Consider the following 23,495-nt stretch of genomic DNA (forward strand, 5'->3'; position numbering starts at 1 on the left):
TACAGTGTACTACAGTGTGCTACAGTGTACTACAGTGTATTACCGTGTACTACAGTGTACTACAGTGTGCTACAGTGTACTACAGTGTATTACCGTGTACTACAGTGTACTACAGTGTGCTACAGTGTACTACAGTGTGCTACAGTGTACTACAGTGTATTACCGTGTACTACAGTGTACTACAGTGTGCTACAGTGTACTACAGTGTACTACAGTGAGCTACGGTGTACTACAGTGTACTACAGTGTGCGACGGTGTACTACATTGTACTAGTGTGTGACAGTGTACTACAGTGTGTAACGTGTACTACAGTGTGCAACGGTGTACTACAGTGTGCAACGGTGTACTACAGTGTTTGATGGTGTAATACTGTGTGCTACAGTGTGTGATGGTGTACTAAAGTGTGCTACAGTATACTACAGTGTATTACCGTGTACTACAGTGTGCTACAGTGTACTACAGTGTATTACCGTGTACTACAGTGTGCTACAGTGTACTACCGTGTACTACAGTGTACTACAGTGTGCTACAGTGTACTACAGTGTATTACCTTGTACTACAGTGTGCTACAGTGTACTACAGTGTACTACAGTGTATTACCATGTACTACAGTGTACTACAGTGTGCTACAGTGTACTACAGTGTATTACCGTGTACTACAGTGTATTACCGTGTGCTACAGTGTACTACAGTGTGCTACAGTGTATTACAGTGTACTACAGTGTATTACCGTGTACTACAGTGTGCTACAGTATACAGGTTGTCTAAATCCTCACAGCTGCGAAGAAAAATCTAAGATGCTATTATTGGTTTTAATTTGTATCTAGGACATGGATACTTTACTGTGCACACTGCCACCATATCAAGTTTTAATGCAGTGAAGCTCATCCATTTCTTTGGGGTTTTATGAGCCTCGCTTCTCCGAAGGCACAGAGGCTTTCACAAAGGGGATTCTGTATCTCTGCTGGCAGAGAACAAGATCTATGAAAACAGAGCTGGAGCCCAAAGTAATATTGGTCTTTTTGAATTTCCTTAAAAGGTCATTGGATCATTATCAGTTAGATAATAGTATGCAGATAAAACACACACGCTGTACATCCCTCTCCCTCTCCCATACCTACACCACACCACACCACACCACACTGCCTCGCCTCAGGAATATACAGCCGTCATGACAACCGCGTCCCATCTTTCCCTGATGCCCGTGTGAAGACGTGGAGGGTTATCTCCTGCCTTAACTCTGTGTCTGATGAACTATTTCTTTGGCTCAGGTTCACTATATTAACACATGTATCTGCACAAGAGCAGTTTATTTCCTGTGTTTATCAGCTGTTGTAGATTGTTTGACCTGAGGTTTCTTTAAAGCCACCATATGTAGAATATTAAAAGTGGCAGTAGCAAAAGAAAGACACGAGCAACACGTAAAACTGTCCATCTACACCTATCCTAAATCAGTTATAATATTACACTGCATTTCTGATGCACATGAGCACTTCTTCCAGTTTAACAGCTGATGAATCAATGATATTTTGACTCCCGTTATGGAAAACTGAAAGAATTGTTCTTATAAGGATGATATTTTCAAAATAAAACTTCATCTAGGTATTTAACACCCAGTCTTTATTCTTAAATAAGAAAAACCTGGCTTCAAGCATCAGATACTATAGGTTGTACTACATACTAATTGTAATAGTATAGTGTTTACAGAGTTAGTACACACACACACACACACACACACAGTTGGATGTCAAACTGCAACTTTGGAAAGCTACGGCGAGTTAAACTTCATACTTCACAATGTCCTTAAAATATAATAGTTTAGTTTTATTCAAATGGTCATCTTCTTTTCTGGCTGTGAGAAGCTCCTCAATTTACAAAAATAAAATCAGATCAACAGTTATCATGCACACTGTCTGCTTTGCATATACTTTAGTTGGTTTCTCTTCTAGTATGAACACACTACAGACAGTTGGGACAGTTGTGTGTGTTGGTGCCCAGGCAGTAACCACACTGCCGCCCTCTGCTGTTGAGAGGCTGTCACTGCATGCACCAATATGAAAGATGTTCTGTATGTCTCATTTACAGGGTCAAGTTTTTGCAATGTTAATAAAAGTTTTGTTTAGCTGACAATAGCTGAACCTGTGTGAAGCGTTTCCTTTAAAAACACATGTAACAGCAGAAGAGTACTGATATAAACGACACATTATTATTATTATTATTATCATTATAAATGAATATATAATAAGAAACAGCAATTTTACAAAAGAAATGACTGAACAAATGGTCTTAACGCTTACTTCACATAATTTATTTGTTTCACAATACAAATGCATAGAACAGTATATACAAAAACAGCAAATATAACTTTATTGAAATAATCAAGTCAATCTAGGTATTAAAAAAAAAAAAAGCGATCACGCTTAACGTGGTTGCAGGACAATCTTACACGAACACTACAGACAAACATCAGGCACAGATTTGGTAATCACCTCTGACTAGTGCAGGTGAAACACAGAAATTATAATGTTTCTGAAATGACAAGTACTCTGAAATACTTGTGAACGCAAAGATTCATCCAAAATGTTCTGGATAACAAAAAAGATAGATATTTGATCCAAATCCTGATTGATTAAAACACTTATGCATGTATCCCATGATAACTCCTTTCTGCTCACATTAGATTTTATTGGATATTTTCAAACGTGTGGATTAATGATTCCCCGTCATGTTGACTAATACACTGCCCTGCTGTGTATCACAATCCTGGAGCTGGGGCTAGTTATTCACTGCATATTGATGGTAATATGACGATTTCATACACGCACTAGCTTACTGGTCTGAACACAAACAGCTACAGAAGCTCAGAAAATGACACATCCTGCCTGTGAGACCAGAGAAACACTGACTGTCTCCACACACACACACACACACACACACACACACACACACACACACACACAAAAGTTGTGCGTGTAAAAGAAACAGGAAATGTCCTTCAAAAGGAAATCTGTGAAGCAAAGTTACAAAATAAAGCGCAGTGACGGGTCAGGGTTGAATTCCCAAATTAAAAATAAGGTGACAGGACAGAAACGACAGCTTGGACAACTAGGAAATACCTCTACAGCCAATCAGACAGAAGTAACATTTATAAAAATAAGTGATGATGACTTTTTAAAGCATGTAAACATTTCAAGTAGCCACAAACTGTGCAGCCAGGACAGAATGCAACTTATTATTGATATGCGAGCGGAGGGAAACCACAGTGAAGACGTTGAGGATACAAGAAGAGAATACGCGATGCTTCCACTTAAACACAAGAGTAAAAAAAGCCTTCATTAGTTTCCTGTTGACGCTCTTTTCTTTTTAGTGTTTGTGTTATCCTACATGGAGTTAGACAGATAGCACAAGAATACCGGTAATTAAAATGGTGTCCAGTAAATTGTATTCCACAGAAAAACAATTACAAATATTTATCTTTAAGAACCTCACTGTGATTGTCTTAACTCGTTTGGTTTTTCTTGTGTGGCAAACACTAATTATTTGACACCAATGTAGGCTAAAAGTAAGCACAAAAAGGTAACAGCTGTAAGTGACTGTTCATTATCTCCGTCTTTGACTCTTCAGATGCTCCAAACCCATGTTTAAAGCGTGAAATACATACATTAGGTCTATGACTCCAGTTTTGGGTCATGGAATTGATCAGTGTCTATAAAAGCTAAAGATCACCATCCTGACCAGCAGGGGGAGCTCTAACAGAGGCGGAGGAAGTGTAACAACCAGGTTCAGGGTCAGACTGAAACTTATCGTCAGTGTGGACTTTATGGAGCGGGTCCAGTGTCAGTCGGTGTCTAAATACTGAACAAAATCCACTAAATCAAAGAGGCTTGACCCTAAACCTGCGTAAAGATATACATTCATGTAACACATTTCTCTGACGTTTTTGTAACGGGGGGGTTTGAGAACATCTCCTTCACCGAGACATGCAATATCACAAAAGGTGGATCTGAAAACTCACTGACTGCGTCTCACATACAGCTGAAAACACAGAACATACATGCCAGTAAATATGTGCAGCACTTCTCTCACGAAGCGAGTGAAAGACTAAAGCTGTACAGTAGTAAGCTGAGCAGTAACATTCAAATAATATGAAGACTTATCCACCATTTAAAAACCTTCACCAACAAACAAAGACCTGGAAAGAAGGCGACACAAAGACGATAGAAACAGAAAACAGATTTGCATCATTGTGAAATGAAACCTTCAAAATGACGAGTGAACATTGCAGAGCCAATTCGTCAAGTAACATAAGCTGAGACATGAGGTTCCACCATGTTTGTCTTAAAGCATTTTTGACTCCGAGTCACTGACATCACATTAAAGCAACATTTAACAGCATTCAGCACTTTCAACACAACAGCTGCACACACTCATGAGGCAAGTTAAAGCGAGTATTTCAGACAGAAGCTCAGCAGCTTGAAGAAAATGCACTTAGGGTTCATACGAGCGGTTTGTCTTTTTGTAAAGTGAGAACCTGAAGCATAATTAAACAGCATTTGGATTTCAAAACCAAGCTCAGACCTGCTGAGCTGCACAGAGCCGGACTCACATTCCTGTTTCCTGAAAGCAAAGTGTGTATTCACTCCACCAAACACCCCCATGTTGAAGCTCTATGGACAATTCAAAGATTTGTTGCAGCATGATTTATCAACCAGTAAAAACAAAAAATTGACAAACAGCAGAAATGATGGGAAACAGAGAAACTATCATTCATAGAATAAAGACTGAAACTGAATTTAAGGTGAAACAACTTTTCATGAATGAATAAAGGGTTTGAACAAAATGTCGTTTTGTATATATTTATATACAAAAAGAAGGAGAAACTGGTTTAGGTTGAGTTGGAGCAAGTCACAAGTAAATACTTTAGGGAGTGTGGATGAGAATAGCAGCACAAATTTAGCCTCCAGCAACAATTACTAGGACGTGTTCACCAGGAAACTCTTTCAAAGCAAGCAACAATAAAATGCTGCATGTGGTGGTTACCAGAAAGTTTAAGAGCGTCACTCTTCTTTACTTGTCAAATGTTTAGACACTCAAGAGTGTGTAAACATGATGGTTTAATCATCACGGTCACTATCCTGACAACAACAACAACAGACAGACTCAGGTGGACACTTCCTAGTTCTTAGTCTCCTCATTTATATAATACAGCATTGAGATGCTCCATCACGGAGCCAACACAGTGTTAAAGCATTATAAAAGGCTATTTAAATAGTTGATATAAATATGTGCACGCAGAGAACGATGCGGTCACTTTGGGTAAAGCTCGTTTGATAGTGAAGCGGGGTTAGCTCGTCTACGGAAGTCTGACATCAAGTCACAAATACTTTGGTGGTCGTTTTGAAAACAATGCATCCTTCCTCGTTTTTAGAGGCACAACACATCAACATCTCCGAGCTGACGCTCCAAGTGACCATTATAATAACATCTTAACTTAAAGCTGCCAACTCTTAAGTCATGACTCAAAATAAAATTATTGTCACTCAACAACTTCAAAATGTCTTCTTCTCCCGGGTCGTTTCAGCACCAAACTGCCCGCTGCAGAGCCGTTACTGGCAGTTCAGGTCAGGACTACTGAGCCAGGCCCAGATCTGGATCATCTCCTGCGGGGTCCTCGGGTGAACGAGCATTAAACTCTTGTAGGCGCAAGGGTTCGACCTGTACTTCTCCTCAATGTTAAAGGTCCTGAAGCCTTTGTGCTTCTCGGGGGCCAGCCCTAGCTTCCTAAAACACATACCCGTGTAGACGTCATCTATCGGGTAGAGCGCTACATGCTGCGACACATTGTGCAGACGAGCAGCGATGTCACCAGAGTAAAGGTACCCGCCTCCTCCTGCATATGGAGGGTACGTCCCGGTGTACATGCTCTCTGGGATGAAGTATTTGACCTTCTTGTCTCGGTGTGGCCCTGCGTTGGTGATCACGTCACCCACAAACAGGTCCCTGGCTTTGGGCTCCGAGAGGCCCTTGAGGAAGTCCAGGATGCGGTAGGTGTTGACAAAGACGTCGTCGTCGCCTTTGAAGATGAAGCGAGCACCGGGGCAACGAGTCTGGATCCATTCCAGAAACAGAACTTCTTTGACAGTCAAATTGAAGAACGAATCCCTGTAATCCCACTGGATGATGTCTTTATGGCGGAAATTCTCATAGTGCAGCATCTCGGACAGATCCGGGTGGTGGTCCCCGGCTGTGGCGTTGCCGAGAAGGAAGATAGTAACCACCGTCCGATTGGCAATAACACCAGCACGTCCCCAGGACTGACGGATGGCCTGGCGGCGGTCAAAGTGCGGTGCCAGGGACTTGACAGCCAGGAGCAGGAACGGTGGCTCCTTACAGATGTCAGGGTGGTCCACCATGATTGGGTAGGAGCGGCAGTGCATGTAAATCAGGAAGTCCTTGAAGCGGCCCGGTAGGGAGTTGTAGTCTTTCACCTGAGTGGTAACCCTGAAGTTAGGCTGGCAGGGGTCAGAGGTCAAACTGGTGTCGTTAAGCCACTCAGGAATCTCTGCTCCGCTGTAGTTGGACACCAGGATGGGATTATTCTGAATGTCCAGAATCTGCTGCTGGCGGTTCCAGTAAGCGATGTTGGGAACCAGTTTGGTCCAGAAGGGTTTGGAGGGGATGTGGACTTTGTGGTGGCCGTTTTTGTCTTGGCTGCTCTGTCGGGAGATGATGATGAAGATGAAGAGGTTGACCATCGTCACCATCACCACAAGCTTCAGCCTCCTCCACAGCAGCGCCATGACAGTGTACCCGTCACCACCTGAGCAGACACACAGAAAGAAAGAAATATGTTAAGGAGAGGAAAATGTTTTTGTTCACAAGTTGCATTTGATTCCATATTAGAGCAAACTGATAACCTGGAAGGACAATATGGACTCTTTACTGGACAGACATTGTGTTCAAAGTGTGATGTCCCCAAACTGTATTGACCAAAGTTTCCAGGGCTTTCTTTCCTCCGTCCTCTAAGAGGAGCTGCCGTCTGTCTTGTTACCCATTTTCTTGTTGTGTTTTGCTTCTTAAAAACAAAAAACAACAAACAGTGTGTAATATGCACCAGATTTGTGCGGTGCTCATGTCTGCCAAAATAACAAAAAAGGCTAACACTATAAAATACACAACAACATTGTAACAAATGGTCCACAAACATAAAAACAAACAACAGAACGGCGGAGTGACAGTGCAAGAATTTAGGAGGGGGGGGGGAGAATGCTGCCTATTGCAACGATTGAAATGTGCAGTGTCATGCCAAGTAGATGCATACAACTTTCTGTGGAGCCACCAAACTATTCAAAAGGTGAGCATGAATAATCATCTTTACTAAGAAATGATTAGGCGTGTGTAAACTGCACCTGATGTCAGCATTAACAGTCACTCTGATCTTTCTGAAACTTTTAACCAAATAGGTCAATAGAAAAAAAAAGAGTTTGTTTCAACATCCGTGCCAGTCACAGAGATGCGTTACAACTAAATTAAGTACTGTTGAAAACATGTTTGCAATAGATCTTTCATGCATCTCAGCCTTTTAAGAGCTCGTCAGTCTCGACAGGAATCCCTGATGGAAAACTGAATGGATTTTTCAGGGTTATGATCATGTGCTTTCTATTTCAGGGAAAACAAGATAGTCATCACTGTTTTTTAGTGAAAGGTGTAGTTATACTACTTATCGCTTTGTTAGGAAAGAATTATGGACAGTTTATTTCTACTACAAGACCACTGTGACACAAAGTCACATGAAGATACACAAACATTTTATTCAAAAAGAGACAAAATATCTGGAAGTCATATTTCTAGTCCCAACAAGAGCTCTTTAATACTCTTCAGAAGGACAACAGGGCTTAAACCTGCTAATCACAGGTTGAATCCCTCTAACTAATGCTGCACTGCAATCACACACACACACACACACACACACACACACACACACACAAATAATTTAGACCAATGAGCTCAGATGTGGCATTTTTGATTTTCATTCTTCACACTACAAATCAAAAGCAACAGGTGTCAGGTTCACCCTTTTGTGCAATGACGAGGCCATTAGTGATCACAATCATTAACCATTGATTGGACTTTAGCCAGAACTTCCAGTTGGTCAAAGTAAATGCAATAAAGCAATTAGACGAGACAATTATCCACACATAATAAAAGGTTGTGACGGTTATACTGCAACAAATCCTGCAAGTTAGTCATTTACAATACAACTGCAGCATAAGGCCATGTGTCTTTTGTTTAGGGATGACAACATGTTTAGTGGTGGTGATGGCCTAGTGGTACACCTTCCAAACTAAAAACACTAGAAGGTTGGGAGTTCAATACCCGGCTGCCACCATTGTACCCCTGAGCAAGGTACCCTGAGCTGCTCCAGAGAGACTGTCCTGTACTTAGTTCAATGTAAGTCGCTCTGGATAAGAGCGTCTGCTGAATGACCTGTAATGTAACGTTTACTTATTTACGAAATATTACAGCTGAAGACGGTCTCTATAAAGCGTACATTTTTTAGAAATGAGTGTCACCGTGGTTTCCAGTTTCTTGGCCAGTGTCAATTTGAAAAAAAATGAGGAACAGACAATACGTTTCTTTCAGGAGGTGTGAGTCTGCCTCAGGTTTCCGCATTGGCAGGCTCACACATCCTCACTGACAACATTCTTTCTTAGCCATGTCTCACTTTCTATTCTCTTCGGTCTGTATCGTCTGCCTTCTTCCCCTCACTTGCTGAACCTCCTATTCCCCGTTTCTTCCTCCTTGCTTGCCAGAGATGCAGCCGCATCATGTAAATCTGCTCGAGCCACTGTAGGGTTTTCATTAAGTTATTCTACGTCTTTGAAATTCTTGCGGTACTAACCTTTCTAGGCCACATGATCAAAAAACACAGAATGACCTCCATTTATTAAAATGACGGGAAAGGAAAAGAGGAAGACGTCTTAAACCCCGAGGCGAACAGGACGTCCCACTTGAACTGAAGCTGTTAACATCAAACTACATGTATCCTGTATAAACAACACTTTGAAACCAATAAATCAAACTGATGACTGGATGATGATAACAAAACAAACATAACTTGTGGTGATGAGAATTCCAAAAGTCTCAGCATCTGGGAAATATTATGCTAATTATTGGGGTTGTACGTTCTTTTATTTAAATGTTTCTCTCAAATCCTTGTCCCCAAAAAGAAAAGATTACATCAATGCTAGCAGCTCTGAGAGGCAGAATGATACTGTGAGCTAAATGTTAAAGTTAAGCAGGTATAATGTTTACTATGTTCACCATCTTTGTTGAGCGTATTAGCTTGCTAACATTTGTCAATAAGTACAAAGCACAGCTGAGGCCGAAGGGAATGTCTTTAGCTTTGCAGGTGAGGGTGGCGCTAGAGGAGAAGTGAAAGATTCAAAGTTTTTACAACCCATCCTGAAGGGAGTCCATCCAAAAGTTGTTGACTCATTTCACTTGAAACAGAGGTTGTTTAAAAATAGATTCAAAGAACCCAAAGTGATGTCCTGAACACTATGGTTTTATCCAACCAACAGTTCAAAAAACTACAAATATTTAACTTACCATCATATATAATAAAAACAAGCAGCAAATCCTCATATTTGAGAAGCTGGAACCAGCAAGTATTTGTTATTTTTGATCAATGACTAAAATGATTAGTGCAGTAATCAAGATATGTGGCGATTCATTATCTTTCCATCAACTAATCGTCCAAACGCTTTGGCGGTGCTCAACTGATTCACTTGTGATCATGAGGCAAAGAAAGAAACGCAGCTCTCTGATACTTGTTCTAAATATGATTAACACTAAATTAAAAGATTAAAAAAAGGTGAGCTAGCTCTACCTGACAAGTTAAAATAAACACTGCCTCGTGCTTCAGTGGGTATATCTTCCTCTGCACCACTGCACGCATCCTTTCTGCCTCTGTATCGTGTTGCTTTCTCGGCCTCCTAGCAACAACTCTGCACTGCTGCGCCAGTGTTTGCTCTCTTTCTTACTCCCCATCCCTTGTTTATCCCCCTTTTCACCCCCCTCACCTCCTCTACCTGCCTTCTCTGGTCCTCCTCCTTTAGCCCCGTCTCTTGAATTTTGCTCACATTTGAGTGAGAACAGAGAGATCCCCACGGGATGACGATACATAATCCTAAAGGTATGTCAGTGTTACATTACTAACAAGGACAAGCACAGACAGTCTTTTCTCTTCGGACCCCCCTCCTTTCTCTCATGGATGATTACCTTTTCCTGTCCTCTGCATCCCCATACAAACAAGGAGACTTCTGGGAAATGAGTGGGTGGGGGAAGGGGGGGGGGTGGGGGGCAGGTTGATTCTAAAGGAGGAACAACATGTTGACAAGACCACAGCTTCCGGACGTCTAATTAACCATCAGTCTCGCAGAGCCAAACATACACCTACCTGCAAGAGCCTGATGGAACATCTGTGGTGCTTAGAAGGGATTGCTTTCAGCCTTAAAGTTGGAACAACAGTGTTTCAGGTAGGGCCGTTGTTTACATCGACTAATAATCTGTTTTTTAATTAAACTGGTCACATTCCAGCTTTATTGCCTCAGAACAGAGCAGATTTATGACTGAATGAACATTAAGTCAAAGCGTGTTCCTTCCAATATTCAAATGCAAACTCGTTTAAAAATTGTATTGCTGCTGTGGTTTCCATCTGTGCTCGTTTTGGTGAACCAAATGTGAATGAAGATGTTCTTTATACGGGTATAGCGTGCATGAGAACACATTTAGATGCCGACCACAGTTCCCCAGGTAAAAGACATACGAGTCAAAAGAAGCCTAACTTGAAGCACAGCATGTTTGTATTAAAGCTAAAAACATGTTTTAAATGACCTTTACTCCAAATTTAGTGAGACTGGAATATTCCACACATCTTACTCAGACTATGATGTTATTAGTTATTGTAATGAGAACATGCAACATGTCAGTCAATACAAATGGGTGGAGTTGCCTTTATGTGATGCACAGTGGGTTTTGCTGATCAAACCCTCTCTAGCTAACTATAGATTTATAGCCATGCTATATGTATGCATGTATTATACACCACATTCAGCGTCTCCTTTTTACAGCCTGAAGCTTCTTTCACTTTAAATCCGCACAACTCGCAGACAGTTCAGTGATCAAATAACCAGCTTGCACTATACACCCTATAACAAGCATCAGGATTCAAAAAGGGGCGAATATACAAGTATCCTGTGAATAACTCAATCAAGAATGAACATCCTGTATCAATAGTTTAATTCAAATTTAATCCAATTACAAAAAAGGAGCAGCTTCCTCATGCAGGCCTTGTGTGATGCTTATAGAATATTTCTGTCTAAACCCAATGTTCAAACTGGAGATAACTTAATTGTGTAAAGAGTTTGTTTTAAATAGTGTATTTCTTTAAACAAGTTAATATGTCACTAAATGCTAATCTACTGGACAAAGTCCATGGTGTTATTCAATGTTTTTAGCATGTGGCTATTCTGATTATCTCAGTTGACCACGTAGATTAACGCCACAGGGACTAAAAAGCCTCGGCATGTCAAGTAAGTTTCTGTAGTCATTTAAAGTGAATCTTCTTGTTGTGGTCGAGCTTCTCTTTGCACCATGAGCAGGGAAGGAAAAATAAGCGTAAAGTCAGAGTAACAAACTGAATTTCAACTGTTTTTTTTTTTTTTACAACCGATAAACTTATCTTAAAAATATGAATAGAGTTAAAATTTGACATATTATCTAAAAATCGTTTTACAATTTATAGACTGCAGGTCAGATCCTGGCAACAACAATGAGTCAGATGGACTTTGGTACCATTTGTTTGTGCTACACTTGTCACACTGATTATACCTACCAGCCTGTGTTTGACCATCATGGCTTCCCCCTGATAAAAGGTTCACTGAGGTGAGGCGTCCCACTATGTGGGGGGATGGGTGTGAGACAGCGCAAAACAATGGCTGTGGCAGGTTAAGAGGGATGTGTGTGTGTGTCAGCAGATCTAAATGAGATTCAAGCTTCAGTTTGGACACATTTCATTTCCTTTTTATGGAGTTAGTTGGTTGGTAGAAGATGAAGTTAAGTGAAATCTGGACATGTTCTTGAACACATTGTTCCATATTTAACAATCTTCACACAAATCGAATGTCAAGACTTACTGATAAGTCGAAGCGCACACAGTCTTTAAATGTAATATGACTTCTATGCATGTGTCCCTTTAACTTACTCTTTGAAAACGAAATGTTTCACCTACAGAATATGCTGCATGTGTTTCTGAAGGTGTGAGTGCACATCTTACCTGTGCAGGTTAGAAGGCCTCCTCAGCTTGTGTCGTCTTGCCGTCACCTCTCAGCTCTCTTACCCCATACTTTGTTCCACCCTCTGGGGAACAGCAGCCAGTGGGGAGGGACGAAGGTGAGAGGGAGGAAAGTGTTGGAGATTGAAACCTGAAACAAGAGGAAAAACCTGTGTGACAACAGCTCTGAGGAACTTTGCTTGAGGATAATGACACAATAAACATCAAACAACATGAGGAGCTCCAAAAACTCTGCTATTGAACAAAGGATGAAAAGCAAATGTGTATAAGAAGGGAGCTGAAGTAGCACTGAAGTACAGAGAGGATGTTCAAGTGAACAGATCACAATCTAGTTTCAATCTCCATCGAAACTAACCTAACCTAAAACAACAAGTAGAGAGTCTCATGCTGATTAACGGCTCGTCAGCCTGGTTAGCCATCAACCTCCAAAAACATGACTGGACTTCACAGGTTAGAGACAGTTTCATATATTATCTGGTTCCTCTAATCAATCCCCCAACTGCAGAATTCCAAGTTTATCATTTACATGGTGATAAAGAAATGAGATTACTGCAAAAACTAGCCTGGAGTAGGGCTGCCACTAACAACTTATTATTTTCAAAAATATGCGTTTGCTAAAAATATTGATGTCGACCCAGTTCCAGTGGGCACAGGTGGAATAAAGACGGCAAGAATCATGTTTTGCCCAAGGGTAACATTCAAGAAACGAATAAGATACCAAACGTGCATACAGTACACACTGCAGACCAGTCTCACTGCCACACTGGAGGAAATACATGAAGAATTGCTGCATTAACTTGAAGACCCAGACAGAGTCACCGATGTTCTTCCCACCAGAGATACCAGAGTCTTCTTTAATGGTTGTTTTCAAGGATTTTCATTAAGTTTACAGACATTTATGTTCTCCCATGTCATTTTCCCTTCCCAGGCTTAGAGCTCTTTATGTTCGAGTCCGTCTTACCCATGTAGGCATGCTGCAGCACGTTTGCTGTGCTCCACATCTATAAGGGAGCTTAGGGGTTTCAACGTCAGTCCTGGCATCACAGTTGTGTGCCATTTTCTGTGAAGCATGCCCAGAACAACACCTCTATTACTTGAAAGTGTGGTAATAACTGATAACTCTAACAGTCCCATTGGAAGACAAGGTCACTTAAGTCATGAACGCCCTTTTCAGACCGTGAATCTGGTATCCAGATCTGATTGAGTCTATATGCAGGTAAGAATCGTTTGATCAAAAGTGTGTCTTCAATTCAAATGAACATTTGTGATTTCAATGTTGAAATATTTTTAAATATACGCACATGTAGAAATGTTTTAAGCATTTCTACTGCAGAGGCTTTTTGGTGCCTCTACTTTACTTGGAAACCTTGCTCGAGTACACACTTGCAGTGTACACACACCTTGCGGGTAAACTCCTATCGAAAGCATGCATTTCAAGCCTGACTGCAAACAAAGTATATATCGTTTTGTTAATCTGTCATGCTACTGACAGCTGTCAGCGGACTGGAGGACAGTGAGGATTAATCAAACAAATAAAAGTGTGACACACACACACACACACACACACACACACACACACACACACACACACACACACACACACACACACACACACACACACACACACACACACACACACACACACACACACACACACACACACACACACACACATCTCTGTTAATCATTAAACTAATGGTTCTACTGGTTAGATATGAGCGGTCAGCAGATAATGAGGACATATCACCTTGGCTTTATTGACAAACTGAAATATTCACTTAAAGATTATTCAGTAATGTTTAAGTATATATAGTAGGAGTTAAACAATGGAATGTCTCTATATTTTCTGAATGGACTCACTGATACTAATGTAAATACTGTGTACTATAGAGTTCACTCTATGCTTGTGCTTTTTCCTTTGTTAAGTCTGAGAAGTACTTTTCCTTTGTAGTCCGTTTGACTTCTTCACATACGTTCCACCTTTAATTTAAATGGAATCTACTTCTTGGTTTTATCAGATTTTTTTTTAACTCACAAAGATCTATAAATTGGCCTCATAAGTGCTCTATTAGTTGGGCTATAATTTACTCACTTATAACATCTAATCATCCTGCAATTGTTCTCCACAACTACCTGCGGCCACAAAGAAAAGTCAAAGGCGTGTGAAGTTTTCCTGACATGTCAAATGATCTCTGTGTTGTCTCACAGCCACAGGGCCGTTATACCAGCAGTGGATCAAAGCATTAGGTACACACGGCAATGCTTAACTTGTAACAACATTCAGGTTCAAGGTCTTATGCAACTAATGAAGCAGCACTGAATAGCACAACCTGCTTATCTATTAACCAAACTTCAATGGCAGGACTCGGAATTACAGAAGAGTCGGCCTTTTCCAAACGCTGTATGCAAAAAGGGTTTAAATTATACAGGCGTGTGCTCTGCACTAATAAGTTATTATCTCCATAATAATATTTATTTGTAGTTCGCTCATGAGTTCACAAACCCACTGCTGTTACAAACCTGCACAGTAAGTAGAGTGAAAGAGGTCACCAGGGTAGTGCATGTGAAGCAGGCTCATATTGCTAAGTGCTCTCTCTGTGTGTGTGTGTGTGTGTGTGTGTGTGTGTGTGTGTGTGTGTGTGTGTGTGTGTGTGTGTGTGTGTGTGTGTGTTAGCAGATAAAGAGGCAGCACAACAGACAAGTGTCCACCACTGAGGCCACATCAGCTATCTGGACAAAGCTCAACTCGAAACTGGCAGAATAGAAATCAATCAGTCATAAAGGCAAAAGGTTTGTGGCATTTTGGTCTTAACTATTAAGTCTTTGCTAGTCTTGGGTATCAACACTTGGCTCTGAATTGTAACGGCTTCAATTTTCCTCCCAGCTATTGGGCACAAAATCAGAGAGCATTTCTTTTAGCCACGTTTCTACTTCTCTCATGTTGTACTTCTTATATTCCACAGCAGACGATGATGTGAAGTCCTCAGCGAGAAACAGAAATAAAAAAAATAGACACACAACCAGCCACCCATGCCATGCTAAAAATCCAACTGCTTGAAACACTGGCAGCCTAAATGTGTCCTACAAACAGCTTATGAATATATACAGGGGAATCTTTGGTTACACAAACAAAGCCAAATCTGTAATTATGTTTTATCAAAGTGGATTATTGTCACCCAAATCAGGAAGACATTTTACTAGGCTGGTTCAACAACACTTGTTTTGAAGAGCACGTTACAGAAGTCATTGCCATTTATCTCGGTTTTAACTATTTAACTGCTGCATGTCTTTGTCCACATGTTTTATGCATTATGTAAAAGCATTTGGAATTGCCTTTCGGCATTAATTGGGCTATGCAAATATTGTCCTTGTTGCACACAGTCCATCATGCACCTGCGTATTGACAAAAGAGACCAAAGCGATATTTTTGAACACTACTTGACCCAGGTCTGAAGAATATAAGAGTTTGTTACATCATGAGGGAAAGTGGGCCTAATAGCAACATTGTGCGAATAGAGAGCGCCATAAATAGCCTGAGGGCTGAAAACTGAGAGAGGTGCCGTCTGAGCTGGAGTCTGCCCACCAAATATCGACAGTCTACACCAGTATTCACAAAGGGATAAAAGGTCCCACTTCAGCCGTTACACTTAGTCACAGACACATGGGCTCGACTGAGGATTTTGTTGGCTTTCAAAACTGATTCTGCTCATTTTATTGTGTTTAGTCAGACACAACAGGGTCTGGTTGAACATTAGAGCTGCAACTAACAATTATTTTCCTTATCGATTTAATCTGCCGATTATTTTCCACGATGAATCATTTGGTCTATAAGATTTCAAATATGAGTGAAAAATATCCATCCCAGTTGTAAGGTGAGTCAGTCCAAAACGCAAAGATGTTCAGTTTAATACGATATAAATTAGAGAAAAGCAGGAAATCTATGTTGGAGAAGGTCAACAGCATTTTCTTGATTAACCGATTATCAAAGTAGTTGCCGATAAAAAAAATTCCGTCGATTGCCTAATTGATTAATTGAATAATTGTTGTAATCTTGCTGTAAATCTTTTGAACATTTAAAGTATGATGATCCTCTTTGCGAAATAGCTACAGTACCTGTTTTTTCCCTGAATGATTGATATGCCTCTTTGAATCTGGACCCCCGTCTGGTGGACGTGGACTCAAAACAACCCGGGCCAACAGGTCTGCAGAATTCTTCTGTCTCTTAAAATCTTGTTAAATTGAAAACCTTCTAAATAAACAAAAATGTCTTTAAAGTGAAAACAATGTTTTACAAAAATGTGGTGGAATATAGAGAAACTTACATCAGCTGACAATAATCCTCTCTCACACACACACACACACACACACACACTTAAAATAGAATGGAATTTCTAATTATCAACAAATACTTGTCACTCCGACTACGCATGCTAAAGGTCACCTCTCGTGTTGTGACTCGTTTACTCACACTCAACGTAATCTACATTTATAAACGTGTGTGTGTGTGTGTGTGTGTGTGTGACTGGTGTGACAAACACAGTTGCTGTCCATGTCAATGAATTATATAATACATGCCAAGTTTAATCCTGACACATGACTCCCAGTGTAACAGCAAAGACATTGTGCACATATCTCAGGCTGCAGTTGTGGATCACACGCATCAATAACAAGTCGCTGCTAAATTCCCAAAAATTTGATATTACCCGTTTTTCTACAGTACCACAACTTTCCAACGAATAGTCAGGATGATTACGACTAATGGCATTATGAAGCAGTATTACATCCATGAACGCAATGTCATTAGATTTAAACGCTATAAATATCCACCTTTTGACAGTATTTAATTACCTACAGCGAAATCTCATCTATAAGGAACCAAAACAGTTGCCATAATAAAGATACCATAATGTTAAGCAGTAGTAGAAGTTCTAATCTTGAAGTATATGCAGCCTTACTGTGTGATTTGTGGGATGATAAATCAACCATCAAGAAAAAAGAAAGATTTCTGGCTTGACTCTTGTTCCACAGCGCTGAATTTCAGCAATTTTATACATTTAAGTGGACTGACTAAAAGCCTCACTGCAGCTGTGTGATGTGGTTATCCAGCCTTCCAGTGGAAAATGGCAAATTGCAACTAATGACAGTTATTACAGGAAGGCAAATAAATCACCATAGAAACTCAGTCCCAGGTGATTACTGAGTGCATCTTATAAAAAACAAAAAAAGGACCTCAAGAAAGAAATCAAACAGATTGATTGTAAGATGAGGCCAGGCGGTCTAGCACTGTGTCATAGAGTAAGCACTTACTACTAGAGAGCCAGAGAGATAAAAACATGTAATTTCCTAATGGCATGAAACGTATTTTGAAAGGTATTGTTAAAAAGCCACCCTTCCTTGGTTTTCATGAAACAAAGTCTACTTTACATCATACCACCTCACTGACCCGGGACACTTCCCTTCTTCGTACGTTACACAATGAGCTGCGCACATGACCACATTTCAAAACAGGATACTGGCGTGTCTACAAGGAGCAGCCGGAGTCCATCACATCTTCGGTCTTTCTGCAACTGCGCTTAATCTGAACTAAAAATAATAAAGTATATTAAATTATAAAGGAGAGCGTGATCACTGGAGATACAGTTGGAGCCTTTGATAACCTTTACCTCAAACAACCTGCAAATACTATAAAAGAAGAGCCACTTCGGAACAAGTGCAGAACGTCTGATCGGCTCCTATGCAACATCACATAGTATTACGTATGGATTATGAACTATTAACGATTAAATAAGTACGTTACACATCCTCAGGGACTGTGTGGCAGGATGAGGGTATAGGAAAGAGAGAAAAAGTGCACACAATGGTGCAAACAAGGTAACAAAATGTCCAACTTGCTGGGAAAAGCAATTGCAACTTACTTCCGTTTGTGTTTTCAGTTTAACCTCGATTTCCATTAACCGTTTTGTGCGTCTTGGTTGCATGATTTCATTGGCGGTACAGAGCTTGTGAAATGATTGGGTGACCAACTAGTTCCTCCCGGGATTGTGAGTATCTTTGTGCAGTTCTGTGTATTGCATCAAGTAATCACATGCTGCCAAACTCCAGTCATATCCTGTTGAAAAGGGATTGAGGGCCATCTTATTAACCCATCTCACCTCCAGATAGTTAACAGAGGAGGGACTAAACCACAAGCATAATATGCCACGATTCCTTTCTAGTCATGCTGGTACTGTACTGGAGTGAGTAAACAACACAGGGTCAGATGGATGAAAAAACACTGGGTTCCTCTGAAGTTCAAGAAAGAACACTTTGAAGAGGGACTTTAACCAATTGCTTTTTAAACGTCCAAACTGTTGAATGCTTTTCAGTCATTTGATCAATCTAACCGAGCACACGTTTCACTTGGCAAAAGTCAGATCAATGACCAAAACATGTAAGAAGCAAAAGATGGCTGCAGCACAGCCCCGGCAGAGTCTGTTGGTTAAAGACGTCCACCCACCGACAGTAATACAAAGCCAACACAACAAATGTGTGTGACTGTCTTATGTCTGTCTAAATGCACTTTGAATAGTTTGAAGAGTTGTGCTGAATACATGAAAGGTACCACTTACATAAAGGCTCTGTGTGCGTGTTGGCCATTATAGGCAAGTTTATATCTTCCCCTAATGCCTATAAAAGAGTTTAAACCCACTGATGTATCTGCTATAGTGAGAAGCTACTGATGTCGGCAAAATGACTAACATTATGGATTAGTTGTGTCCATGCAGCAGCATATCTCTTGTAATCTGGTTTTAATGGATTTCGGAAAACCACGCCGGCCAAGCACTTAATAGTAGCAGCTGCATCTGTCTTTGGAAAAACACACTTTGGTGTGGACTACTTAGGCATTACTGGTGTCAAAGAAAAAGAAACGACGACTCCCATTTCAACCCAGGCCCTTTTTGAGGGTTAAATCGAATCTGAATAGACAAGCTTTTATTCGTTTTGTGTAGTCTGACTTTTACTTTTCTTGCACTAGAGTCTCATCAGAGAACCGATACAGTACGTCTGGAGATCACAGGGGAGTAGTCCTTCCTGACTTCAGTACCCTGGTTGAGGAAAAACTTCAGCCAGATGAGACTTTAATGGAAAAATTTAGAAGGGAAGGGTGGGGGTGAAATTATGAATAAGCCTATTTCCCCATCATGGTGACAAGCACAGGAAGGCAGCTAATAGTTCCCTTTGTCAACTCCATCTGCTTCAATGGATAATAAATGCCGTGTATGTTAAATTTAATTCATAATCACGGTATATTAGTGACGCCAGTATGTAGACTGTACACGTCAAACACTGAAGCTTGGAAAGTGATAATTAAGGCCAGATGCTATGTCACCGTAAACCTTTATTGTTGTGAATTTATTTGTGGTTGTACAAATTTTTGCGGCCTATTTTTATTATTTACATTTGTTTTTAAAGACTCCTGTGGGATAGGTGTTGTAAATTAGTGTTTCACTACAAACATTTAACACAGTGCATCTGGTGCATAAATGTATGTACTGTGATGTCCATATCAAAAACAATAGAATAAATCACTTAAATGCTCACTTTTTGGGACAGTATGCTTGTGTATTGTCTAACACATTCAGAAGAGAGATGACAGAGAGAAAGAGAGATGAGAGAAACAAATGCAGGAGGCCAGAAAACCGTTGGTTGTGATAAGATAAGATAGAACTCTATTTCTCCCGAGGGAAATTGTTGTGACCTTCTGTTTAAAGGTCGGACATGAAAATTCAATCAATGATTAACCAACGAAAACCCAAGAGGAACACTAGAGCTGGTTGACTACTGACTGTTCTGATCCCCGGCCCCTGCGGACAACATGTCAAAGTGTCTTTGGGCAACATACTGAACCCCAAATTGCTCCCGATGGCATAACCAACGGTGTGTGAATGTTTATTGGTCCTGATGAGCAGGTGGCACCTTGTATGGTAGCCTCTGCCACCAGTGTATGGATGAATGGGTGAATGCTGACTTAAGTTGTAACAGCACTTGGAGTGGTCGTAAAGATTAGAAAGCTCTCTATAAAATGCAGTCCATTTACATTAGCAGAGTAAACAAGATGTTCATTATTTATTTAGTGTAGCCTTCTCATCTGCCAAACTGTAGAAATGTTTTCTGTATCATAAAACAAACAGACAATACCTGTTTTGTGTGTATATTTGTTAGGCGAGCACACTTAACATTGGAAGTGAAGCCAGGTGAACGGGTTTACTCTGGAAACAACATGTTCAATACATTTCTATGCAAACATCTATTAGGGATTGTGTGTGTGTCTCTCTAAACAGGATGGTACAGATTTCTGTGTCGACAACGAAGTGGTTATAGTACAGACCTGATGGGATGTCCCCATAATTAGCAGAACCCCTGGGTAGCTCAAGATTTCCCATTTGGGATGTGCTGAATGTACTGACCTTGAAATGAGAGGAAGGCTGGTGAGATTTTTAAAATCAGCTGCAGCCTTCAAGCCTCAACGCAGTACTTCGTTAAACACATTCAACTAGTCGGCGGTTATTAAACAAAGTTAAGCACATCCTTGAAATAAATAAACTCTCCTTTATTAATATTTGTTTTCTTAAACACATTGATGACTCTACTCCACCCTACTCCTTGCCACGTTCCAAGAGACTAGATAGTCAGCCACTGTCAGGAATGTGTGGAATAGTAAAGAAAAGGGGTTCAATGAGTAGCATAGATAAGGTAAGATGAAAGGTTCTGTTTGCAGAAAGGTCACAGGTTTGATTTAATCAACAGGTGAAGGTCAAACTGGAGCTTGTGCTTAATCACTGAGCAGGACATCAGTGAATGTCTAAACTTACACATGGCATGGAGAAATGATTGGCTATTTATGCAGAGTGTTAGCTTTGCTCTGAGGTGATCAAAGAGACGTCGTTAGATCATTTGGCCAATGCAAACTAACCTTTTCTGTATTTAAGAAGAATACAATCAAGAACAGTTTGCGTCCTGGGGTCATGAAATTAAAAAATTACACACAACACCTCTTTCTCTACCATAGCAACTCGATACTGCGAATGTGCAACAGATTAGATCTCTGGAGTATATTGTCTAGACAAACATGTCATCTTCCTGTCCTTTATCTTTATATGACGCAATTAAAGACATACTCTGTATGCCCATGCTGTTCTGTATGAGGCTACTTGTATCACAAGCTACTTACCCCACAGGGCAGAGACTACATACAGACATAAACAGATTAGCCGCATCCGATAGTCAAAAGGAAAATAATGAGAGTCATTATCATAACTACAACCTGGTGTGCAGAACAGAAACATATATAAATGCAACAACCTATGAATACAAGATAATATATCTTGAATTCATGTGGTTTGCGATGGAAACCAAACTACTGAGCCAAACTACAAAAAAAATCTAAAAGGCTACTCATCGAAAGTGTGGTTTGGACTTTTCTGTCTAAACATAGCACGGCTACAGTGCTGACACATATGTGCAGCAAGTCTTGGAAAATGTTGCTCATGTGATTAAAAAACTTTAATCAACTTCGAAAGCACATATGGCATCAGTGAGAGAGAGAGAGAGAAAGAGAGAGCTAGAGAGAGGAATACAGAGACAGAGAGAGGAAGACCGAGACAGAGAGAGGAAGAGACAGACCCAGAGAGAGGAAGACAGAGACAGGAATACAGAGACAGAGAGAGGAAGACAGAGACAGGAATACAGAGAGAGGAAGAGACAGAGACAGAGAGAGAGACAGAGACAGAGAGAGAGCGAGAGCGAGAGAGAGACAGAGACAGAGAGAGAGACAGAGAGAGAGAGAGACAGAGAGACAGAGAGAGAGAGAGACAGAGAGAGAGACAGACAGAGAGAGAGATAAGGGGGGAGCAGTCTACTGGGTCTGGACGTTACCAACAATAAAAGACAACCAACATGCAGACAAAAACAATAACAATATGATCTAATATCTACTGGATCACCACTGGCCTGCTGTTGTGCCTCACACATATAGTATGCCTTTGTGTTGGAGTCTAAGGTTTCAGAGACACTGTTTGGTAAACTGTGTGTTTACACTGATCAGGACAATCTAACTAATAGTTATTTTCATTACAGATTCATTTGTTTTATGTGTTTACCATAAATGTATCTATTGTTTAAACAAAAGCATCTGATAATTGTGGAAAATGCGTGACGCAAGGGTTAGCCCAATGTTCAATTAAAAAAAGTGAAAATGTAATGGACACCATAATAGTGCACCCAGATGAGTTAGAGAAGCTCAACCCACTGTTTGATAAATGGCTTTAAAACGAAGAATAAATAATCAATATTGTTGATTACATTTCTATCGATCAACTAAATCAACTTCCACTAACTGCTTACAGCATTACACCTCAACGTACGTTAGCATAATACCGTAACTTACTTTAATATTGCTGGAGCATATCGTGTTTCTTACCGCAGGACTTTCTTTTTTAACGTAGGCTCAAATCTACCTTAAGAAAGTCCACGAGCAACACATTACCTGTCCCTTACACGTACTCTTAACGCACTTTTAAGTAATAAGTAAGCTAACGTGCACTCGGTTAGCTTACTTTGGTAAGCAGTTAGATAGGCGCCGGTGATATGAACGTAGTCGTGACAGAAACTCCTCCGGTGAACTCACTTGTTTTCAGCCGTCCTTCGTCACCACAACAATGGCGGAAAAGTTAAATAAATCCATGCGACTTTTCTTTATGTTTCAGCGGCTAAAAAACCCGGTTGTAGTGTTTGTGTTTGTTCTGTTTCCTTCGTGTGTAGCTCCTGTTTGGACTCCGCCGACGTCTCGCTGGTTGAAAAGAACTGACTTGTTCTTTTAACGGTTTCAACGGTAATGACGCGAGCTGCTTTTTCTGGGCGTGGCGAGGCGCTCTCGCACTCACGCGCGCGCGCATACACACACACACACACACACACACACACACACACAAACATACACAAAACCAGTTGAGGCGTTCTCATTTCACAAAGGTGAGCTGTCTTTAAATACCTAGATTTACGACAGATAAACAGGGTAAAATGTTATATTTACCCTGTATTGTAGAAGTTTTTTATTTTTAAAAAGACTAATGTTTATAGCTCCTTTATTCTTTATTGG

At 40.5% G+C, this 23,495-nt stretch overlaps 1 protein-coding gene across 1 annotated transcript; it reads right to left on the reverse strand.

Annotated features, from left to right (window-relative positions):
* Nucleotides 1-2,286: 2,286 nt before the first annotated feature.
* b3gnt2b (UDP-GlcNAc:betaGal beta-1,3-N-acetylglucosaminyltransferase 2b) lies at nucleotides 2,287-23,216 on the reverse strand. The gene is made up of 3 exons (XM_029450130.1): nucleotides 23,025-23,216; nucleotides 12,341-12,488; nucleotides 2,287-6,820 (listed from the first exon to the last, which is right to left on the reverse strand). The coding sequence occupies exon 3, from the start codon at nucleotides 6,798-6,800 to the stop codon at nucleotides 5,607-5,609; it is 1,194 nt and encodes a 397-aa protein (XP_029305990.1). The 5' UTR covers nucleotides 6,801-6,820; nucleotides 12,341-12,488; nucleotides 23,025-23,216; the 3' UTR covers nucleotides 2,287-5,606.
* Between the last annotated feature and the right edge of the window lie 279 nt (nucleotides 23,217-23,495).

Source organism: Cottoperca gobio, chromosome 15 (genome assembly GCF_900634415.1).
Source record: "Cottoperca gobio chromosome 15, fCotGob3.1, whole genome shotgun sequence".
NCBI classification, from domain to species: Eukaryota; Metazoa; Chordata; class Actinopteri; order Perciformes; family Bovichtidae; genus Cottoperca; species Cottoperca gobio.

Excerpts from the sequence above, each read along its gene's own strand:
- b3gnt2b (XM_029450130.1), bottom strand. The coding sequence starts at position 6,800 with ATGGCGCTGCTGTGGAGGAGGCTGAAGCTTGTGGTGATGGTGACGATG.